Below are 24,700 nucleotides of genomic sequence, written 5' to 3'. Positions count from 1 at the left end.
TGAGATAAGGAGTTCACTCCTTGTGCTTATTTGGTTTATACCAACAGGGCTATACACAGCAAAGCAGGCTTCAAAGGGTACAATGCATTCTTCAGGCCTGATTTCCCACAGGAACCCTTGATGCTAGCATTGGGTCATGCCTGCCTCCTGCATTCTCAGAGTTCTGGTGGCGACTTACAGGCCTTTCTCAAGGCCTTGGTCACACAGGGCTACAGTCTCCGATGCCACACAAAGTGGTCCCTCATAAGTAATAGCTAATAAGCTTAGTAATCAATGCATGTAAAAAACTATTTTTTCAGGAATTGAAGGTATGACCCACCTTGACTCCAGGAGACCATAAACAGTTCCACCTTTGTGCCTCAGGAGGACTGCAAGCAATCAAGATGGTATCTGAGCCATATGCCCACCTCCCAGGACACAGATGAAAGAATGCTGCAACTTTTTATCTGATTAACCATTTCCCTGAATTCCAAACCCCTTATCTACACTTTTCTTCTCCTTATAAAAAGGGTCTGTTTGAAATGGAATGTAAGATGGTCTGTTAGGATACATAACCCACTGTCTTCTCAGACTTCTGGATATCTGAATAAAGCACCCACAAAGATTCAATCCCTGTCTCTGCTTATTGGTTCTAGTAGTGACAGGCAGCACGAACACTGGCTTTTCTGGTTTCACCAGGAGTTATGGGGACTTATATTCCGGACACTAGAACCTTGGGCTGAGGGGCTTGGTGTGGGGCTGGGACTCCTTGCTCCCGAGATAAAAATATGTAAATTTTTATCTATTACATGTGGGTGTGGGAGCAGCCTATTCAACATCTCCACCCCTCCTACCAGTCTGGATGGATGTGGTTTTTTTAAACCACATTTTAAAACACATCCAGTCCATAGTTGTCGGACTTCCATTCAACTTGATTTCTGGGTGATGATTGTTCTATATTTTAGTTGTAATGTTGACGTGGTTGTACAAGGAGGCAAGCCATGTTTTCCTATGCTGCCATCTTGATTGGAAGTCAGGTTTTTATTTATCAGCAGAATCTATAAGCCTATTTGACAATTTCTAAGACTTTAAAAAAAAGGAATATAAAATATCTTATTATTAAGAATTTTTATACTGATTACATTTTGAAATGATAATATTGAGGATTGTGGTGTTAAATAAAATATACTATTAAAATTAGTTTCACCTGTTTGTTTTTACTTTTTGATAAGGCTGCTTGAAAAATTTAAATTGTATATGTGGCTCATTTTATATTTCTATTGGACAGAGCTGTTATAGATTGGTGAAAAAAGAAAAATTGGTCATAGTGAAGATGGACTGACAGACTTTTAATTTCCTGTTTGTAAAAATGCATTTGTAAAAAACTACTACCAATTTACAGGGATATAAGAGGTCTGTCTGGAAAAAGTCCAGCTATGGTTAACATAACAAGAATGATTTGCTTAACATCGATGTAACCTGGCAGCCAAGGAGAGTGGACTGGAATGTGCATGCATGAACAATGATGACTTCACTGTACTAGTCAGTGAGGGTGGTAGATGCCACTGAATGAGCATGTATATTGTGTGGCCATCGCATTCAAAATGACTGAACAAGTAGAGCAACAGATGTGCATCAAATTTTGTGTGAAGCTTGAATATTCTTCCATGGAAACTACTGAGTAATTCAGAAGGCCACAGCTATGGGCAACTAGTGATTGGCAGCTTCATCACAACAATGCATCTACTCATACATCACATCTTGTGCAGTTTTTTTGTGAAACATCAAATCACCCAGGTGACTCAGCCCCTCTAAACCCAGATTTGGTGCCCTGTGACATCTGGCTTTTCCCAAAACTAAAATCACCTTTGAAAGGGAAGAGATTTCAGAATGTTGATGAGATTTAGGAAAATACAATGAGAAAATACTGAAGGCAATTGGGAGAAATGTGTGAGGTCCCAAGGTGTCTACTTTGAAGGGGACTGAGGTATCATTGTCCTATGTACAATGTTTCTCATATCTTGTATCTTATTCAATAAATGTCTCTATTTTTCATATTATATGAATGGATACTTTCTGGGTAGACTATATATATGTATATATAAATATGTTTTCTAAGGGATAGACCTTTGACCTTTAAATTGAATAAAGGTAACTTTGTGGAAACTTACTACATTGTCCTTCTTTGCATATTGCTTTGGGTGGTAAAAAATTTCCTCTGATTGATGAGGATGGTATTGAGGAACCATTGCTTTAAGTGCTCATTCTTTGAGGGGGTAATTCGTAGGGCCTTGAGAAGCAACCAGTCCAAGTAACTGTGGTGGGTGCACCTAGTAAGGGTGTCTTTTGGTCCAGTAGGTATTGGACTCATCTGGTAGCCTATGTTTTGCAGTGTTCCTGTGGCTTCTTGGTCCACCCTTTCTTCCCACACACAAATAAGGAATATATGTACAATAACAGAGTCAAACAGTATATATAACCAGAGGAACCAAAGTAAACAAATACAAATTTATTCTTTTCAAAGCAGAATTCAAGGGAAAGGGGAAAAGCACCACAGTGAGTGGCAATCAAGGTTAACCAATTTGCTTCCTGCCCCTTCATCCCAAACTTTTCTAGACTAATGTGCCACTGTTGCCACCTCCCTCAAATCCCTTCCCTAACTCTCATCCTCATGACCAGTTCTTGCGGCCAGCAAATAGCATAGTGGGCTTCAGTCTAGCCTCAATACTGTCCTGGGGACAGCAAGGACATTCAGCAGGTCACACCCCCTTCCACAAATGCATCAGTTATGGGAGGAGATGTAGGTTGGGAGCTGAGCCCTGGTCTTGAGCCTTTCCCTCTCCCACAACTGTGGGTGTTAAAAAAGTAAAAAGGAACTAAAGTATTCTTTTGTTCCCAGAACCAGTTATTGACAAGGAGGCCTAGAAATAGAGGTGTTCTGCTGAGCAGCTAAGTCTCCACAGCCCTAGGGCAAGGGCCCATTTCTCTCCCAGGACTGTTTGTCTTTTAAGGCAAATACTTTCTTGGTTATGTCACCTATGTCAAAGAAACTTTGATAAGATTGTTGGCCTGAAATGGTTTCAGAGGCCATGAGTCTAACATTGAGAATGTGTGTTGAAGGAACACCCTAGCCTGAAGCTGGATATGGAGCTCAGGTCCCAAACACACACCTCAGGCAGTAGAGTATTCCTTAAAATGAATCTGGAGGAAAACCATCTCCCTGAATTGGCCTCTGTCTGGCCTCAGGATTTCTCATTACTGTGATCTACAAGCCCAGTTCCTGGAGCAGAGAAACTCAAACAGGTTTCTGTGCAAGAAAATATTTCCAAACTTTGGGCCTTGAAGAAAATGGGCACTTGAGAGCCTTGATTTCAGCATTTCCATTCTGGAGGGAAGGGCACATGTCCTCCTGGATAGGGCCCTCCCTAGGGAACCAAACAACAAACAGCCCTATGTCCTCCAGCCAGTCACCCTTGCCTAACAATTTCCTAGTCATTGTGACTCCACTCTGCTCTGGCTACAAGAAGAGGCACCCTCAAAATGGCTTCTTGGCCTCTATCAGATTCTGTCAAGAATAAATCACCTATCAGTCCTAACTGTTCATTGATACTATTTGACAACAACCCCAGCAGCTGCATCCCTTATCACAGATGCTAACCCTACAAGTCAGAGATTTTCCTCTGGCTGCCTACCCAGTAACTCCCTTCACCACACTTGCAGTACAAGGCCATACACTACACAGCATCACACACAATTCCTCTAGGAGACACATACGTGACAGACGCCTAATGACATACAACACATCTCAGTAAATCCCACCCTAATTTGGATTTACAGTGCCCATGGATCCATTTACCTCACTGAGGGCATAGTGTTTGTACATAAGGCAGTGACTATCACCAGAGCCTTGAGTGATAAAGAGGCATACCTTGGAGATATTGCAGGTTCAGTTCCAGACCACCACAATAAATAAGCCTCACAATAAAATGAGTTGTAATCTTTTTGCTGGTGGAGGGTCTTGCCTTCAATTTGTAAAAAAAAAAAAGCAACATCTATGAAATGCAACAAAGTACAATAAAACAAGGTATGCCTGTACTCACCTCAGGCTTTAAGGTAAACACTGGACCACAAAGTGTCCGTGACCCTGGTAGTGAGAATTCAACTCTTGACCTGCTGCTTTAGCCTACCTAATGACACAAATCCTAAATAGCGAGATCTACAACTTCCCTATCATGCCTGGCCCACTGTGGTTGCCACAGGCCCTCAGCAGCCCTAGACCTCAAGGGAAGTGAGGGTTACATACAGGATTTTCCAGGACTTCCCTGGTAAAAGATTGTTTCATAATATCTGCACTCTTAAGGCTTAGGCAACCATAAGCCTCAAAGACCCTGATCTCTCCATTTTATAGCAAATTTCTTCTATCCCATTCCTACTCACAATCTAGGCCCCTACAAATATAGCTTTCCTCACTCATGGACAGATGCCCAGGCTCTGTGTTCGATGCCCACCTACCACATGCTCATCATACATCCAGATACCCAAGTCTTTCTGCCCAGAGACCTTATGAACAATAAGGAAGACATTGTGGTGAGGTCTGGCACTGTGGGCCTCTGCCTTAATGTCCCCTGGTGATTCTAGAAGGTGGTAATGCTGGGCTTTTGGACACAAGCTGCTGCCCTCCCTCCCCTGCAGCAGATAAATCTAGCTTCCCAACAGTTTTACCCACTGGCCCACTGCTTGATTGTAACACAACACCCCAAGCATCTCACACCCTCCTGACTTCAGTGGCAACTGCAGCTTTCTTTAAGGCCCTGAGCCAGACTTAAGAACTGGAAGGGGATAGAAGATGTAGTCTGTGTCTTAGCCTGACAAAGGATAATGAAAGTCTGTTTGTTACTTCTTTTCTGCATGGGGTAGGGAAAACTTGGATTTGCTCTGTTTTGGTACCTGAACCATTATTCAGAGAACCCTGGAAAAATTCATCCAAGGCCCAGATCTCAAGGGAACAAGAATTGGAATGAGTAAAGAGAAGAGAGTGACTCTTCCTGTTAGATTCCTCTGTGACCACAGGCTTCTGTTACTTTGGTCTTGAAGACAGCACACTCCAAACATGAATGGAGACACATCATAGGGGAGCAGGCAGGATGTATCTATCTGTTCAACCAGAGGCTTGGGCTAACAAAGAGCAAGGCAGAACATTAATACTTGAAGAGGTATTAGAGTTTAATGTGTGAGTGAGGCCAGGGGTGTACTGATGTACAGTAGATATGTAGGATAGATATGTATGTATATAAACTTAAGCAAATGAAGTCAATTTCAGGGTTCTAGCTTATAAAGCTCCTTTTGAAAGAAAGCTGCTTAAGTAGGCCCTGACTCTGTTCAAAGTTTCCAAGCTCACTCCCACCTCTCCCCAGTAGCTACACTGAACAGTTTCCAGATAAAGAGATCATGGTATATATTGCCTAGGAAGAACTAGTTTAGTTGGAGGTTTGGGTTCACCTTCCAGAGTTAGAAAGAATAGTTTTCTGCAAAGGAAGGCCATACTCTTGCCTGTATGGAAAGTGGCCAGTGGATCCTATGAACAGGTTGCTATTCAGGGTGGCCTATTGCATTAGGATTAGCTGGGGAAAATCAGCCACCTCCTCCAATTCAGTCTAAAAGAAGCAAGGGTGTTGGGCAGCTGCACTCCTCCAGGCTAGCGGGCTGCTTCTCCTTTCTTGCCCAAGGAGAGCAAGTTCCCCTTGCTTAGTAAGCTGCTACTCCTCCCCAGGGGCTGTGAGAGCAGACTCAGAAGAGCCAAGGGGGCTTCAGTTGGATTTCCAGAGCCACTCAGCTGGTCTCTCAGGATACTGAGGCCTTCAGGATAGAGGAGGCTCAGGAGTAAAAATAAATAAATAAGTAACCTAAGCTCATAAGTAATTCTTTAATGTTTCCAAATGTAAGGTAGAAGTAGGAACCAGAATAAACAGTTCCCCCATTGAGGAAGGTCTGCCAGGGACTGAGGCAGAGGAACTGAAGATATTTGAGGAGAAAACAATACCTAGGTAGCATCAGGATGGCTAGAGATATGCCTCTGAGCTGAAGTAATATGACACATGCTGCCCAGATATTTCAGGGTCACTTTGATGGAGAGGGGGTGTCTCAGGGATACCCTTTTACCTCCCTGATTTGGGCCAGAGAGTAGAGCTAACCCCTGTGAGTTCATAATGCTGGAACCCGGGGGTCATTAGGCTTCCCAATCTCCATAATTCCATGGACAAGGAAAGGCAACAGCAAGCGCTGCTTTGCTTTGCAAGGCAGCTTCTTTGATCCCCATATGAGTGTCCTCCAAGTGCTATTTGCTTCAGCTACAACAGGAGTGTACTTAAGGAACAAGTCTCAAACTTGAGGATTTAAAGGCCCAGTTTTAGAGTCAGAGGAATCATGCCTCTCCCTTCCCTGGCCCTCACACACCCACCTCACATTCCACCAGATCCCTGCTGCTGCCCAGAGCCCAAATAACTCTGGCTGAGAAATGTAGGGCTGAGAAATGTAGGAACTGGAAAGTTTGGGTGAAGGTTGAGGGAAGGCTTTGACAGAACTAGAAGAGAACTATGGTCTATAGGATGGGGATCTGGCTCCATCAAGAGGCCAGCAGGGTGTTGGCAGTCACATCAGAGCTTCGCATACTGGGGAAGGCATGACGAAGTTTCTTCATAATGTCCTCCAAGCACAGGCTGACATCTTGGCTCTTTGAACCTACGTCATCTGTGTTGGAAAATAGAAGTTTTGAAAGGGAACTACAGATTCCCTAATGAGGCCGAGGGGTTGAGGTAGGGCACCACCAACTGATGGGCAAACCCACAGCATTTGTGTCTTCTGGGCACAATGTGTAGTACATGGGACGTGCTCAATATACATGTGTAGTATAAACAAATGAATGAATCAGTCAGTAAGCCAATCATTCCTGATGCTATGCCATGAGGAGGAACCAGACCCAGCTGTAGCAGAACCTTAGGCAGGATCTCTGGGGCAGGACAAAGCATGGAGGAAGGGGCCGGACAGGGCTGGTGTAACTCACCTGCAGCCTCAGTGTTTGGAGTGGTCTGTTCCTTCTCCTGGGGGTGACTGCTTTCTGACTGCAGTGGAGAGGAAGCTAGGGATGAGCCTGCAGAGCCATTGCCATCTGATTCGGTGGGTGGCTAAGAAGAGGTAAGGCATGATTTAAATGGCTTTGCCTTCCTGACCTTATTTGACAGACTCCTGAACTTAAAAGGGGCCTTAGAGACCTCATGCCCATCTCTTTGTCCTTGGAAAACTTTGGTAGTGCCCAAACAGTGGCCTCCTGTTTGATGAAACTTCTTAGAATATTTGATTAGTAATTAGTTTCCTTCTTTAACATGTGTCAAAGTCCCCCAGTTCTTATAAGAATGGTATTTCAACTAAAGGTCTCTTGCTGTCATTTCAGCTACAATTAAGTGTTTAAAACCCAATTCTCTGTAGAAATGTAGAATTGCACACCTGATCTTCATTTCATAACATATCATGTGTTAGAGACCTCCAGGCATCTAGATGATCTGGAGAAGAGGCAGGGGGTGGTATCACTTGGTATGTGTAATAACAATAGGTAACATTTATCAAGTGTTTACTATATTCCATTGTGCTAAATTCTTTAAATGCATTATTTCATTTTATGTTCACCAAATTCCATGAAGTTTGTATATTATATCCCTGTTTGGTAGATGAGGGGGAGTGCTGGGGTTTAGTGAAACTAAGTAACTTTGCTAACACTCTACAGCCAATAACTGGTAGAGCCACATTCAAACACAGGGCAGTATGGCTCCAGAGCTACACTATATCATATATACTACCTCTCAAAGAAGAAAGAGACAAAAATTAACAAGTGCTTCCATCACAGCAAAAATCTTTCTCTTGCCAAGCATGTCCAGACTTGCTTTTTTCCAGCAAAATCAATGCTTTGGATAAATGATTTTTTTGAACTTTGTTCTTTCAATACTGGGCTCAAATGGGTTATAGGGAAGTGGGCTCTCAGAAGTCCTTCCTCTTTCCCAGGCCCTAAGAGTAACAGACAAGAGTGGAGTGAAAACTAGATGGAAGGGAATTGGCCAAGAAATGAGACACACCAGGCCTTTCCTTCTCTACCCTCCCCAATTATCAGTCCAGTTCTCTTCAGAAGGTCATCTAACAGCCATGGCTAAGGAGCTTTTTTTTTCCCTCCCCGTTGTCACACTCCCCAGCTCCCCACCTATACTCCCAGTAGGGGCTGCTATGGCATTTCTCCTGGCTTCAGCCTCACCTGCAGGAGCAGTTCCCTTAAGCGCTGCAGCTGAGACTCTAGTTGCTTGTTGTGGTCTTCAAGGATCTGCATGCGTGTCTCCAGGCGGCTCTTGTGCTGCCGAAGGATCCGGGCCTCAGCCAGAAGCTCCTCATTGCGGTGGTCCTGTGCTACCTCAGCAGTGCCTTCAGCCAAAGCAGGTGCCTCAGCAGCCTCCTCATGCTGCCACTTCAGGCGCCTCAGCTCTCTCTGGAGAATCCTGCCAATGACAAAGAAGCCAAGACCTATGGCCCCAATGAAGGGTTGACTGCCCAGGTCCCAAATGACCCCTCTTAAAAAAAAAAAAATATTGTTCTTTAATTACAGTTGTCACCATTTCCCCCCTTACTCTCCCCTGCCCTGCTCACCCCCTCTCCCACACCCAATCTTTCCCCCATTGTCCTTTTCCATGAGTCCTTTATACATGTTCCTCAACTTGTACATTCCCTTTATTTCCCTTGTTAACCCCCTCACCCCTTCCCTTTGATCACTGTCAGTTTGTTTTTTGTTTCCATGTCTCTGGTTCTATTTTGCTCACTTGTTTGTTTTGATTAGGTTCCACTTGTAGGTGAGATCATATGGTATTTGTCTTTCACTGCCTGGCTTGTTTTACTTAGCAAAATGCTCTCCAGTTTTACCCATGCTGTCATGAAGGGTAGGAGCTCCTTCTTTCTTTCTGCTGCATAGTATTCCATTGTGTAAATGTACCACAGTTTTTTCATCCACTCATTTACTGATGGGCACTTAGGTTGTTTCCAGGACTTGGCTATTGTAAATTGTGCTGCTATGAGCACTGGGGTGCACAGGTTCTTTTGAATTGGTGTTTCAGGGTTCTTAGGATATAATCCCGGCAGTGGAATTGCTGGGTCAAAAGGCAGTTCCATCTTTAGGTATTTGAGGAAATTCCATACTGTTTTCCACAGTGGCCTCACCAGTCTGCATTCCCACCAACAGTACACTAGAGGTCCCTTTCTCCACAAAGTGACCAGCATCTATTTGTTGACTTGTTTACGATGGCTATTCTGGCCGGTGTCAGATGGTATCTCATTGTGGTTTTAATTTGCATCTCTCTGATGGCTAGTGATATTGAGCATCCTTTAATATGTCTATGGGCCATCTGTGTGTCCTTGGAGAAGTGTCTGTTCAGGTCCTTTGCCCACTTTTTAATTGGATTGTTTGCCTTCCTTGTGTGGAGTCATGTGAGTTCTTTATATATTTTGGAGATCAAACCCTTGTCTGAGGTATCATTGGCAAATATATTTTCTCATACAGTTAGTTCCCTTTTCATTTTGCTGATGTTTTCTTTAGCCATAAAGAAGCTTTGTAATTTCATGAAGTCCCATTTGTTTATTCTTTCCATTATATCCCTTGCTATAGGGGACATATTAGTGAAAATATTGCTGCATGGGATATCTGAAATTTTCCTGCCTATGTTCTCCTCTAGGACTTTTATGGTGTTGCGCCTTATATTTAAGTCTTTTATCCATCTTGAATTTATTTTTGTGCATGGCGTAAGTTGCTTGTCGAGTTTCAGTTTTTGCATGTAAAATTCAGATCTCCCAACACCATTTGTCAGAGGTTATTTTTACTACATTTTATGCTTCTGTCCCCTTTGTTTAATATTAATTGACCATAGAGATATGGGTTTATTTCTGGGATCTCTATTCTGTTCCATTAATTTATGTGTCTGTTCTTATGCCAGTACCAGACTGCTTTGATTACAGTAGCCTTTTAATATAGTTTGATATCAGGTATTGTGATCCCTCCTACTTTGTTCTTCTTTCTCAAAATTGCTAAGGCTATGTGGGGTCTTTTATAGTTCCATGTAATTATTTGTTTTATATCTGTGAAATATGTCATTGGTATTTCAATAGTGATTGTGTTGAATCTATAAATTGCTTTGGGTAGTATGGACATTTTGATGATGTTAATTTTTTCAACCCATGAACAGGGTGTATGTTTCCATTTAGTTGTGTCTTACTTAATTTCTTTCTTCAGTGTTGTAGTTTTCTGAGTACAGGTCTCTTACCTCCTTGGTTAGGTTTATCCCTATATACTCTATTTTTCTTGTTGCTATAGCAAATGGAATTTTCCCCTAATTTCTGTTTCTGATATTTTATTGTTGGCATATAAAAATGCCTTTGATTTTTGAATATTGACTTTGTATCCTGCTATTTTGCCAAATTCACTTATTATGTCGAGTAGTTTTTTGGTGGAGTCCATAGGGTTTTCTATGTACACTATCATGTCATCTGCAAACAATGACAGTTTTACTTCATCCTTTCCAGTTTGGATGTTTTTTATTTTTTTGTGTGTGATCACTGTGGCTAGGACTTCCAATAGTATGTTGAATAGAGTGGTGAGAGCGGACATCCTTGTCTTGTTCCTGATCTTAGTGGGAAAGCTTTTAGTTTTTGCTCATTGAGTATAATGTTGGCTGTAGGTTTCTCATATATGGCCTTCATTATGTTTAGGTATACTCCCTCTACTCCCACTTTGCTGAGTGTTTTTATTGTACATGGATACTATACTTTATCAAATGCTTTCATCAGGATCTATTGATACAATCATGTGATCTTTGTCTTTCATTTTGTTTATGTGATAAATTTCATTTATTGATTTGTGAATATTGTACCATCCTTGCATCCCTGGGATGAATCCCATTTGATCATGGTGTATGATCTTTTTAATGTATTGTTGTATGTGGTCTGCCAATATTTTGTTGAGGATTTTAGTGTCTATGGTCATCAGTGATATTGGCTTGTAGTTTTCTTTCTTTGTTGTTTCTTTATCTGGTTTGGGGATTAGGATGGTACTGGCCTCATAAAAAGATTTTGTGAGTCTTCCCTCTTCTTAGATTTTTTGCAATAGTCTGAGAAGGATAGGGGTTAGCTCTTCCTTAAATGTTTTGTAAAATTCTCCTGTGAAACCATCTGGCCCAGGGCTTTTGTGTGCCAAGAGTTTTTTGATTACTGCTTCAATTGCACTTGCTGTTTTCACTCTGTTAAGGCTTTCTGCTTCTTCTTGATTCAGTTTTAGAAGATTATATGTTTCTAGAAATTTGGCTATTTCATGTAGGTTTTCAAATTTCTTGGCATATAGATCTTTGTAGTAATTTCTTACAGTCCTTTGTATTTCTCTGGTATCAGTTGTATTCTCTCCTCTTTCATTTCTGATTTTATTTATTTGGGTCCTCTCTTTTTTCTGGATGAGTCTGGTTAAAGGCTTGTCAATTTTGTTTGTCTTTCCAAAGAACCACCTCCTGGATTTTTTGGTTCTTTGAATTGTTCTTTTAGTCTCTGTGTCATTTAACTCTGCTCTGATCTTGATTATTTCCTTCCTTCTACTTACTCTGGGCTTTGTTTGTTGTTGTTATTCCAGTTCTTGTAGGTGTAGGGTTAGGTTGCTTATTTGAAAATTTTCTGTCTTTTTTAGGTAGGCCAGTATCGCTATGAACTTCCCATTCAGGACTGTCTCTGTTGTGTCCCACAGGTTTTGGGCCATTGTGTGTTTATTTTCATTTGTTTCCAGATACTTTTTGATTTCTTTGATACTTGATCTCATTGTTAACCCATTCATTGTTTAGTAACATGTTATTCAGTATCCATGAATTTGACTGTTTTTGAGATTTTTACTTGAGGTTGGTTTCTAGTTTCAAGTTTTTGTGGTCTGAGAAAATGCTTGATATGATTTCAATTTTCTTGAGTTTGTTTAGGCTTGTTTTATGTCCTACCATATGGTCTATCTTCCAAAATGTTCCATGTACATTTGAAAAGAATGTGTATTTTGCTTCTTTGGGGTGAAAGGTTTGGTATATATCAATTCAATCCATCAAATGACCCCTCTTATCTAGGTGTGAGCTATCCCTTGGCTCTCCCATCCTCACCCCCACTCTAGCCATGTTCTTGGTTGAATGGCCCTTACAATCGGGCAAAAACATTAATGAAGCATTACGGCCACTGACTCATCTACTCCATTTTTAGATTTTTAGAAGACATAACATGAACAAAATATCATCCATCTTACCTCCTCTTTCTACTACCTTTCTCTTTGGCATACTTTGAACATCCATGTTGAGTTCAAGAAAACAGATTCCAAAGAGATGGTCTACTTTGGGAGATATTACTTTTTTTCTGTGCTCTCTCGCTCTCTCCCCTCTTTCTTTCTGCAACAAAATTACTCTTTCCCCATTGTTTCCCAGGGCCTGCCCACAGCTGCTCTAATGCAGTGCTCCTCAGACTATCTGTAGTGAAGACTTATTGGGGTTATCACTTTGTAAGTCACATAAATGTCTAATCACTGTTGTATACCTGAAACTAATATAATATTTTGTGAACTGTAATTGAAAAAAATAAATCAAAGAAAACTATCCATAGTGAAATACCAGAGAGATTTTTCAATCCACTGTGGACCAATATGTAGTCTGAATATGCTAGTACACAGCTCACACACACATGACTTGCCACACAAGTTCAACAACTGTCAGATTGGTACATACCCAATTCGATGAAAACGAGTCCACTAACTATCTTCTGGGATGTCATGGCAATGTCAAATCATTATAAGAGTTTCTAAAAGTTCACTCTCTAGTTCTGTATTTATCTTATTTTGAACCAGTAACAAACACTTCACAGACTGACCTGTTCTAAGGACTTGCAACTCCAAGTATAGTCTTTGGGCCAATGGCATGGGCATTGGGAGCTGGGAGCTGGGAGCTCCCTGGGTGCTGGTTAGAAATTCAGGAACTCAGACCCCAACTCAGGCCTGTGAATCAAAATCTGCATCTTACCAAGCTCCCCAAGTGACATGTATGCTCACTACTGCTTGAGAAGCACTGTTCTGAGGGATACTACGGATTCTACTGCATGCTCCCAAAGTGGCTTGGACCCTTCTCAGGCCCCTGCTGCCATCAATGCTTCTTCACTTTCCCTCTTCCAGTTCTCAAATGTGCTATGCAGTGTCACCTTCCTCTTCTTTTATTATTTTCACTAAGTGCTTTTCCAACCCAACCTTGAAAATTCCTTCAGGAAAGAGACATATATACTCTTCTGTATTCTCTGGGTTTATATTCTTTCTGCTTGCATCTAGTGAGTACTTGAAAATATTTGGGTTGAGTTAAAGGGATTCAAGTAATTACTAGAATCACTAGCACTTACTGAATTACTGAATAGTTACTTTAAACCAGGCACTGGCTAACACATCATATGCCTGACCATATGATCTTCCCAAGTGTGCATAGGAAGGCGGTACTATTACCATCATCCCCATTTTACAGATGAGGAAATGGAAAATCACATAATATCACTTGTTTGAGGCCACATAGCTAGGATGTGGAATTGCCAGCACTTGAATTCAACTGTCTGACTATAGAATCCACATAGATCTGTGCCATCACCACACCCACCGGTTCTCATCCTCTAAGTGGGCCAGGATCTTCTCCAGCTTCCCCTTGCTTTCTGTGGCCATGTTGCATGAAGCCTGCTGTCCAAAGCCTGGCTCCCGGTCTGTAATGGGGCTGGAGTGCTGCAGCAGATACTGGTCCTCATCTCTGCATGGGTGTGGGAAGAGGAAAGGATATGGCCAGTCACTGAGCCTAGAAAGAGTTCAGGGCATGTGTTCTCAGTTCCCAGCTCAGGCCTTAGGAGATGCATGGTGGAAGATTAACTTCTAAGTCTTACAGAGAGGGAAAAGAGGCTTATGAGGGGTGAAAATATGCACGGGAGGCAGAGGTCATGTTTGGGTGTACTAGGAGACAGGGTTTTCAGTATTCTGGGGCTTCTGGGTTCTACTGAAAGCCCCCTGGGGATCAATCCCCATTTTGTGCTATTCCTTCACCTTGCCTACCCTTCCCTTCCCCACCTCCAGAGGAATCACTGCCTGCTTGAATCACAATCAGGGTCTGGTTTATCCATGTAGCTAGAAGCTCCTAGGCCTTCTGAGCAGGCTTAGGTACCTCCCTAGAGATGAAGGGCCCATTTTGGGGGCTATAGCACCAGAGAATCTCTCTGGACACACTTTAGTCAAGTCCCTGGTGTCTCCCTAGGGTTGCTGTGACACTAGCTGGGGCTTTGGCATATGAACATAAAATAATGGTTCATTTCTGTAAAATTAGATGGGAGCACATTCTTCTTCCCTCAAAGCTTAGCATAGAAATATGGGATCTTGCAATAGAAATGGATCTAGGCAGATGGCAGGGAGGTAGTAGATCATTTCTCCCACTCGCTTGATAGAGAGCAGACTGTTTCTCTTATTAAATACTATACCCAGAAAGCAGCCTTCTTTCCTTAGGGCATCAAAGACCCTAATCACCAACCCCTCCTCCCCTTAAAGATATACCCTTCCCAAATAAATAGTGGCAGAAGAATCCTAAAGAGAGCTAGTTATTTGTGGAATAGAAGCAGCTGTGAAAACTCACATGCTGTCATCTGGGGACAGGCTGTCATTAAAGAAGGAGCAATTTTGACTTTCCATCTCAGCAAGCCTGGGAAAAAAGAGCAGGGACAGAGGGGAAAACAGGATGGGGGGCTTGTTTTCATCTTAAGGACTCTAATCCCACAATAGAATCATCAGTTTTGGGGGCTGCCCCAACCATACCTAAGTGTTGGGCCTTGGTGGCTGTCGCATACCCCACTGTGCATGTCCCCCTGACCTGACACCCTTCTCTTTTCCCCAACTGAAAACCCCTTCCCCATGAGACTCCTTACAATTCCTCTCCCCCAAACCTGGTGGTACCTGCTGGCGAAATGCTCAATGCGGGAGTGTGTGTCAGCATGTGGTAACCTCGGGGAAGAAGCCAGCCTAGAAGAAAGCAGCAAAGACTCAGAGGACTAAAGACTGGGTAGCAAGGCAGCCTGTTTCCTCACTACTACCATCCCCCTTCTAAAATTAGTGAGATGGACATGAGCTGATGGGAACAGGATACAGAGACTGGATATACAGGGTCTAGTGGTCAGGCCGAATTCCTAGTCAGGCACAAGTTGAACTGCCCTGTTACTAGTTGGGTTTGCACTGGAACACTCTCTGAGCCCACATGGCACTCAGTCCCTTCACATACCCAGGCTCAGCAAAGCTGCCCCCACAGCCCCTGTCCAGCTACTGGTACTCACATCTCATTGTAGTCAGCCTCCAGCACTGACTGCACAGGCAGATAACCTCGCTGAGGGTGTTTGCTGAAATAATGCTTTGAGCGGAACTTGTTCTTTAAGGTTGTGGCAAAGTCCCTCATGTTCTCACTGGATGTGGTCTGAGGAGAAACAGGGTAGAAGGACTCACCTTAAAGGCTTTGGGGTATGATGACATATGTGTGGCTGCTCCTCTAGAGCAGGAAATGTGACTGGTCTTCCAGTCTTGTTCATGCCTACCACACCCCACTCCTGGAAAAAGGTCCAAAAGGACACATCCCAAGCTGAGAACACTGATTGCCTCTGATTGCCACTGATTGACCAGAGGGGTGGAGACCAGGTTGAGGAGAGAGGAGGACTTTCATTTTACACTTTAAACACCTCCATATAATTTGGATCTTTTATAATGAGCATATACTTGTTAATTTAAAATATATCATTTATATAAATTATAGGGACATAGATGAGCAGGAGGAAGAGGATTATTAGTCTACCATCTTGAGCCAGTTTTCCATGTATGACTTTTATAACATTTACTTTGAAATGATAATGAAAGAAAAATAAAAGGCAAGGTCTCTCCTCCTACTAGGTTGCATATGTTTCTGTACCATCAGATTTTGGAGAAGAGAATGACAACTTGGAGAGATGGATTGTGGGGAAACAGGTTGAAAGATGAGAACATAGGGTAGGAGAAAGCAGTACAGGAAACTGCATATGCTTGAGGCTTTGGGAATATCTGTGGGACAGAATGGGATTAAGGAGTTGAGGGAGCAGAGTCAGCTCAGGAAGCTAAGTCTGTAGCTGTGGAGAAATTCTGTGGCTGGAGTTCAGGGGTGCTGACCAATTTGGACTCAGGTGGCTATGAAGGGCACGGTTTCCAATGAAAACCAAGTGGAATTGGGGATCCAGGTAAAGAGCATACACCATTCCTTCCAAGAGACTGAGTAATTAATCTGAGGAAAACTTTGGTATTGACTAGAAGGGATGGAAACAGTGACAACATAGCAGGTATAAATCAGGTGATAGGAGCAATGTAGGAAACTAAGCAGGAAAAACAAGGGAGCAACAGAAGGCTCATTGCCTAAAACTGTCTTACTCTATTTTTTCCTGAAACTTCTGTTGGCAGGAAAATAGTGAGAACATTTTAAATGGCTAAGAGTAGTCCTGGGTTGCTATAGCCAGCTGTGGGCCTGGTAAGGGAGAAGCTCTGCTGGAAGAATCCCTCAAACTGGTGAATCATCAGGACTGTTGGGAAAATGCTCCCCAGAGGAAAACAGAATACATTTAGCCAGTGCTTGCCCAAGTAGATCAAGGGCCCAGAACCTGAGATCTCTCTCCCCCTCCTACTTGGCCCAGAGGCTCCATACCGGGGTGTAATACTCCATGATGGGGTAGTGCAGCTTGTTGCCTTTGCTGGCCCTGCCTGTCAAGAAGCAGGTCTGACAGATGTCCACATTAAATTGTTTGAGACTCCGGTACCTTGAGGAGAGGAGAGGTGTTAGGACAGAGGATCCAATGGACCATAGTCACTTCCCTATTCCCCTCATATACAAATATAGACAAACATGTAGAAGGGGGTGGGTCATGGAGCCATAATATGTTCAACCTCCTACATATAGCACTAGCTGAGTCTTTACTAAATGATTAGTCTTATTCTAGTAAACATAAATCTCCATGAAGTATGGAAAATATCATTGTCTCACCATCTTTTTTTTTAAAGGAAGGGGTACAGGTATAAATGTCTTACAATTATGACTATCTTTCTAAGCAAGGATGGCCCCAAAGGGTTCAGTCTTACAGGTACCAGTACCTATGTTGGAGAAGTTACTCTTCCAATACAAAGGCCACTTATCCTACCAGCCCTGGAAAAACTAGCTAAAAGTTATTTTCAAAAGTTTTTAAATAAGAACTGTTATTACCTAATATAGACTAGCCCTTTAGATCCTATTCTCAAGCCTGGCTGAGCTGCCCAGACCTAGTAGTATATAGAATGGTGAAATGCCTAGACTTAAAGAAGTCAGAGGATCCAACATCTGGTCCTGTATCTACACTAACCATCTATGTGAACTTGGGCAAGTCACATTCCACCTCTTTGACTCATTTCCTTATAGAAGGCAGGGTGGTTGTGAAGAAAGTGTGTGTTAGTGCTTTAAAAAGTAAAAAAAAATTGAGCATTGTATGATGAAAGCCAATTTCAGGATAGTGATTACTTTGTGGGAGAAGGATGGGAATGCAATCAGTGGAATTTCAAATGTATTGTAATAACATTTTATTTCTTAAGCTTGATGGTGGGTACGTACTGTGGGCTGCTGAAGCTGGCTCACAATAGCTCACTCACAAGAACCAATTGTTAAAATTTCAGGGATTTTCCAAGCCAGTTGTTAAATACAGACATTATTTTATTTTATTTTTTATTTTTAAAAGGGTCTCTTGTGTCCACTTTTTAAATTACTATTAAACATTATTTATTTATTTATTTTTAGAGAGAGGAGAAAGGAGGGAGAAAGAAGAAGAGAAACATAATATGCGAGAGAAACATTGATCATTGTCTTTCTCACACCCCCAACTGGGGATCTGGCCCACAATGCAGGCATGTGCCAGACTGGGAATTGAACCAGCAACCTTTTGGTCCACAGGCCAATCCACTGAGCCATACCAGCCAGGTCACAGCCATTATTTTAAAAATAAATTATCTAAGCTCACAATTAAGTAAATGATATTAAAAACATGAGTAATAAATATTCAAAACTTATTTCATCTATTTAATGTGCATGGTGGAAGTACTATATATAGTGTGCAACTGCACATTTCTTCCCAACCTTCTGTGGGTAGCCAGACATTGCTCATAGTGGGAGTATTTACATCATGGAAATTAGCAAATGCTACAAATTAGGTTTTTTTCTCGCTTTATTGAGAGTCGGTTGTGAACCATTTGCAAGCATACCATTTGGTACATAGATGTTCTTATGTCAGTATGCTGGGCCTTCTGGGTTCTACTTAATGCTCCCCAGGAAGCCACAAGCAAATTACTCTCCTTTCTGTGCTGTTCCCTCACCTACCATGTTTGGCTTCTCTATATATTTTTGTAGGTCTGGAATATTTCATAATACAACTAAACAAAAGAAAATATTTAAGATTGTTTAAAAAGTCAAAAATTCTGCAACAGAATTACAACAATATATAAAAACATACAATAGATTAGCTGTACTTATGTAATTATGTAATACATTTTTTGTGATATATGATTTATTTGCACTGTGGCTTATTTGCAATTATTATGATTCCATCAGGTATTGTTTTACCTACCTGAAGCCCTTGATGGGGCACTGCCTACAGATAGAGCACTTGGTCTGATGCTTCACTTGCTCAGCAATGGTGACCCGATGCAGAACAGCTAGCCACACCATGGACTGGGGCTCCAAGTTGACCCATTCCAAGAACTGTGAAGCTTCAATGACTGGCTTCCCAGTGCTCTAGGGAAACAAGAAGCCAAATAGCAATGGCTGAGGCCCAAAGTATCTTGTCCTCAGAATGGCAGCCCTCAGAAAGAGCAGGAGAACTGGCAAGAGCTCACTTGGTCTATTCTCCAGAGGTGTCTACCTTCTGTCCTGTCCTAATAGAGCTGGCACCCTCTCTGGCAGGACTCTGACTCTAAAAACCCAGAGAACCCTTTGCCCTGTTGTTCCACCCCATCAAACTCCCTTATGTGTGTGTAGTTCAGATCAAAAGACTAGCTCTTAGTTCTCCCTCCCTTCTTCCCTCCCTTCTTCCCATTATCCCTCCCTTCCACCCTAAGCAGGTCCATACTCACAAAACGGAAGCAACTACGGACACTGGGCTCCACATTGCTGCCCCCAAAGGCTGCCACTTCCCCCAGCTGACGGGGCACCTGAATGGCCTCATGAAGCAGGACACCAAGGTGGCGCTGGTCACACTGGCTGCCTGAGTTGGCTACTTGGCTGAAGAGGTCTGCTGGCCCCACCATAAGTCATAACCAACCCCGATGCAGGAATGGCCAGAGAATGGTACAGGGAGAAAGAGCAGAAAAAGAAGACAGGGAAAGACCACATAGATTTAGCTAATGAATTTTGAAACTAGAATACCTAGAGGCCAATCCCTGACCTTCTAGAAGCCCCAGAGTTCTAAAAAGAGCATTCTCTGAATTCAGAGAGAAAAAGTGAGACAGACACAGGAGAGAGAACATCAAAAAGAGAGGATAGAGAGAGGAAGACAAAGAGCAAACTGTGTGTGAGAGCAGGGTCAGACACTGTTGGGAAAACAGATTCTCAAGAAGCAAAATGAATGGTGTGGGATTTAGAGTTACCTGAACATGAGTCACAGTTAGTCTGCCTTATCCTTTCCTAGCTTATGCCATAGTATTTTATCGATTATCCACACAAATGGAAAGATAAACTGACACAGATAACCCCAAAAAAGAGGAAATAATTAAAAGCATTTGATCATCTAAGAATTATCTCTAAGTGATTGTAGAATAGGCTGTGGTACTTATATTTGAATATGGGCTATATCTGCCCTTGTGGGAACCCTCCCACCACACCCCAACCTTAGAAAACCTCCTCCAGAGATTATTGTCTGTATGCCTCATACCTCACCTAAGGCTCAGAAAACACATGAATATGGAAGACAGAGAGCCTGGGTTTTAGTAGTGGATACACTACTGACTAGCTTGTAGAACATTATGTAAGTCATGAACCTCTCTATGCTGCAGTTTCCTTACTTGTAAATTGAAGATAAATAATCATTGTCCACCCCATGTCAAAGGAATGTTGAGAGAAATACAAGGTCTGTCCAGAAGGTACCCAGTCATGTAATATGAAAAATAGAGACATTTATTGAAGAAGATACAAGATACAAGACATAGTGCACTTAGGGCAGTGACTCCTCAGTCCCCTTCAAAGTAGGCACCTTGGGACCTCACATAGTTCTCCCAATCACCATCAGCTGCCCTGTCATGTTTTCCTGAATCTCATCAATGGTCTGAAATCTCTTCCCTTTCAAAGGTAACTTTAGTTTTGGGAAAAGCCAGAAGTCACAGGGCACCAAATATGGGCTGTAGGGGCACTGAGTCACCTGGGTGATTTGGTGTTTCACCAAAAAACTGCATAAGAAAGGATGCACGAGTGGGCACATTGTTGTGATGAAGCTGCCAATCACCAGTTGCCCATAGCTGCAGCTTTCTGAATCATCTGAATAGTTTCCTCACAGGAATGTTCAAGCTGCATGCAAAATTTAATGCAGATTCGTTGCTCTACTTGTTTAGTCATTTTGAATGTGAGGACCACACAGTACACATGCTCACTCAATGGCCTCTACCACCCCCACTGACTAGTATAGTGAAGTCGTCATTGTTCAAGCATGGACATTCCAGTCCACTCTCCTTGGCTGCCAGGTTGCATCTATGTTGCGTAAACTGTTCTCATTATATTAACAATGGCTGTACTTTTTCTGGACAAACCTTGTAAATAATAATATAGCTATAAACATGCTTTGATATATTTCCTTCCCCTGTAAAGTTTTCCCAGACAGACCACTTTCATTTCTCTTCTGTGATCTGATATAGCACATATCATTTGCCATTCTGATTAGTCTAATTAACACTTTATAAAAACTGTTTTCTGTGTACTTCTGTCTCCTCCTCTGGACTATAAACCACTTGAGGCATGGACCATGTCTAATTGAACCTAGTACTCACAACATTTAGCACAGTGATTAACACACAGTAAGCACTTGACAACTAAGGATACTTGCTATAGAAAAGTACAAAATGGTGTACAAAAGATGAAGGATGGAGGGGAAAGCATAGGCACTATGCACCAGAGAGGTTGAAAACTACAGAATTACATACTGTCCATCTTCCAGTGATGGGGATTATTGCACACTACCCATGTAATCACATGGGAAGTCTCCAATAGAAAATGTGACATGGCTTGAGCTCCAAACTGGAGAAGGTTAAGTCTGATAGACCATAAGGAAATAGAATGAGAAAGTCTGGACTCTGGGTACCCCGGGATGCTAACTCAGATCCTGGTAAAGTAATTACATCAGATTGGAAGAAACAAAACCCATTGGAATGACACTGGGAATAAAAACAAGCCTTAGACCCATCTTGGCCTTTGGCTATTGTGGGTTCTTTGCAATAGCTTAGACCAGGAAGTATCATAAGATAGCCTCAGGAGCCCCCCTGCTGAGTCATAAGACCTACCTTCTGCTTGTCTGATACCCTCCCTCCTCCCACCACATCTTTCCCTCCACCCTACTCCACTTCCAGACTTCGAAGCTGTACTCACACTGCAGTTTTTCCTTCACTTCTGTGCCACACAGGCATGCAATGCCAGTCTTAAAGGACAATGCCCGCATCTTTCCACTGCGACCACTAGGTTTAAAAGAAGATATTGAAAACATAAATGTGTGTAAAGGGTTAACATCTTAGCAGTCATTTCCCTCACAGAGTTGACCTCAGCAGGGCTCTGTGCCAACCATGCCCCAAGCTGAGCTGGGTCTAAGTCCACTAGGGAGCAATCCCTTCCCATCAGGCCCACTTCAGATGTCCTATTGAATTTCTTCCAGGATGCTGCAAGGGCTGCAAGCCCTTACCTATCAAATACATTGAGGAGCCAGTTGAGGCTCATGTCCACACAGAGTGGCACGTTGACCAGGATGCCTCTTTCCTCCTCCAGCCGTTCATATAAGGCAGTCAGGCAGTGAATGACCTCCACCACGTCCATCACATGCTCACTGGCCTGAAGATCATGCTCATTAAAGATCTCCAAGGCTGTGGCTAAAGTTACCAGGTCCACTGGGAAAGAAAGGAGAGAGGGAGAAAATATAGCCAAAAGAAGAGTCCTATGCTCTAGATAAGGAGATAAAGCCACTAGCTTCACCAAATTTGACTCAATCTCCAGACAAACCATTTGTAACTATGATACTATTTCCCCACTCTTTTACCAAGGAGCGGGGAAAGCAGCAAAAGGTCCCCTAAATTAACCCAAAATGTTTCTATACCCATATGTTCTTTGACATCAGCTTCAAGAAGGTGGGATGTGAGTAAACTTACCTCCTTTGTTTACTGTTTAATGGAGAAATCCCATTTTGATTTTCTCTGTCTACATATATTTCAACTGCAAATAGGTTTGTCCATGGGTCTTGTTCTGAAAACCTAGTCACCACTTATTAAGGCTTAAATGTGCCTGGGTAATTGTGACATACCTCAGGAGATCTTTATAACTACCTCCAATATTGGAAGCAGACTAACCAGACATGTCAAGAACATTGAATGAACAGTGTTTCTGAGAAAGGCTGGGGGGCACATTATATCTGTAGCCATGTTGTCCCCTAACTACAGACATATCCTTCAACAGATCTGCTGCTACATCCAATAACCCCAAGAAGGGGCTATATAAGCTAGGATACTTACTGCCATAAAACAGTTGCTTGATTATCCATGTTGGGCAGAAAAGAAGGGATAAGGAAGAGGATGGCTGTGGGTTAATTTTCAAACAAGTTTGGAGCTTGGGGAGAACAGAAGAGCTCTGGAAAGAGCAGGTGCTCATAGCTAGCATATCCCAGCCTTTGGACAGATCCCACCAAGCCTATCAACAACCCTAGCCAAGGTGGGATAAAAGTGAGAAACAGCTGACAGAGAGGAAGAGAAGGAGTGGGAGGGAAGCCATAAGGGGAGTGTGATGGGAGACTTACAACGCAGTGCTTTCTGGACTCTGCGTAGTTTCATGGCAGTGCGGTAGGCTGAGAACTTAATGTTGTTCAGATCAGCTGCAAAGAATGGAAAGACACCCACTCAGATCAGAGAATTGCACATTAAAACCACAACGAGATACCATTATATACCTACTAGATTGGCAAAGATAAGAGTGATAATAGCAAGTGTCAGCAAAGATGTGGATGAATAACTACTAGTGGAAGTATAAACTGATACAATCACCTTGGAATACACCATGGTAATACCTAGTAAAATTGAACATCCAGCTATGCTACAACCCAGCCAATTATATATCCAGATCAGTGATTTTCAAATGTTTTCTGAACTGAGAAATTCATTTTACATCATGGTTAAATAAACATATACTCATGTGAGTATGTATAGATAACTGAATCAAACATTTCAGGAAATAATACCATCTAGATTTGATAAATTAAAAACATAAAATTAATATCAAATATGATATTGCTAAAGATGTGTTGTACTTTCTTTCATATTTCCTGGTCTATTTCAATTTTTAAAATGTTTGTCATAACACTGAAACAATGTTAGACCTGTAGTCTGAAAAACATGTGCATGTGCACCAGAAGGCATTCACAAGAGCTCTTCAGCAGCACTGCTCTTATTAACTCCAAACTGGAAACAACTCAAATGCCTATCAACAGTAGACTGGATGGAGAAACTAGTATATACAATGGAACACTCTACAGCAGTTAAAATAAATGAACTAAGTTCATATACACCAACATGGATAAAATTTGCAACCTAATGGTGAGTCTTTTAGTAGCCAAAAATATGGCACATGAGAGTCACATTCATAACACCTTGGACAGTGTTTCTCAAAGCAGATCTGGTTCACATCTATAAGCATAATTTCCTAATGTAATGATAAAATGGTCCAGGGGGAATGTAGAACCTCCAGGTGAGAGAGGTGCAGAGGGGAAACGAAAGGAGGCTGCTGGAGGAAGGACAAGGCACTCACTTCCATCCCCACCTGCTTGTTGAATGGGATTCCATTTTGTTCTTACAGAACAAAGGCAGCTGAATATCCACCCTATACAGGAATCCTGCATTCTTACCCAGGGTTTGGTACAACTCTGTCATCTTGGGATGGTCCCAGCATGTGGTCTGAGCCTGGTGGCTACAAACAAAAACATCAATAGCAGCAGGGTCCACACCACCCTTACCCACCTCACACAAGTGTACCCCACTCAGTGATAGGTTGGTGGCAAGGAGCTGCAGGATCCAGGGGTGAACCCTGAAGATCCTAAGCCACAAGGGTTCGCCTTTACCCAGGTAGAATCTTGAGCTCTTGAGATGAGTAGGAGGAAAAATTGGAATGCATGAAGGAATCCCAACAGATAAGGAAGGACAGGGACAGGTAGAAAAAAAGAAAGGTAAGCGAGGGGGTAGACAGGTGATTGACCCACTTATGATTCAGACAGTCACTCACTTGATGTAGTAGGGAACTTTATTGGGTGAAATTGCTCTTTCCCAGGGAACCTGTACAGAGGCTGGTAAGGGAGAGGAGAAAGAAGAAGAAACTGG

At 42.4% G+C, this 24,700-nt stretch overlaps 1 protein-coding gene across 2 annotated transcripts in view; it reads right to left on the bottom strand.

Moving 5' to 3' along the window:
• Positions 1–2,508: 2,508 nt before the first annotated feature.
• The window catches only part of DRP2 (dystrophin related protein 2), a 48,120-nt gene continuing 25,928 nt past the window's right edge, over positions 2,509–24,700 (bottom strand). For both annotated transcript variants that reach the window (XM_045186582.3, XM_024578734.4), the window contains 15 exons: positions 24,606–24,666; positions 24,232–24,293; positions 23,131–23,205; positions 22,030–22,231; positions 21,723–21,808; positions 19,226–19,383; positions 18,721–18,887; positions 16,782–16,893; positions 15,400–15,536; positions 15,026–15,091; positions 14,709–14,774; positions 13,698–13,841; positions 8,276–8,513; positions 7,040–7,160; positions 2,509–6,726 (listed from right to left, as the gene is read on the bottom strand). In XM_045186582.3, the coding sequence (XP_045042517.2) occupies positions 6,602–6,726; positions 7,040–7,160; positions 8,276–8,513; positions 13,698–13,841; positions 14,709–14,774; positions 15,026–15,091; positions 15,400–15,536; positions 16,782–16,893; positions 18,721–18,887; positions 19,226–19,383; positions 21,723–21,808; positions 22,030–22,231; positions 23,131–23,205; positions 24,232–24,293; positions 24,606–24,666 (1,820 nt within the window). In that variant the 3' untranslated portion in view covers positions 2,509–6,601. The remainder of the gene's footprint in view (positions 6,727–7,039; positions 7,161–8,275; positions 8,514–13,697; positions 13,842–14,708; positions 14,775–15,025; positions 15,092–15,399; positions 15,537–16,781; positions 16,894–18,720; positions 18,888–19,225; positions 19,384–21,722; positions 21,809–22,029; positions 22,232–23,130; positions 23,206–24,231; positions 24,294–24,605; positions 24,667–24,700) is intronic.

The sequence above is a fragment of the Desmodus rotundus genome, chromosome X, assembly GCF_022682495.2.
Source record: "Desmodus rotundus isolate HL8 chromosome X, HLdesRot8A.1, whole genome shotgun sequence".
NCBI classification, from domain to species: Eukaryota; Metazoa; Chordata; class Mammalia; order Chiroptera; family Phyllostomidae; genus Desmodus; species Desmodus rotundus.
The sequence above is the reverse complement of the archived record's forward strand: the minus strand, read 5'-3'. Positions and strand labels throughout refer to the sequence as shown.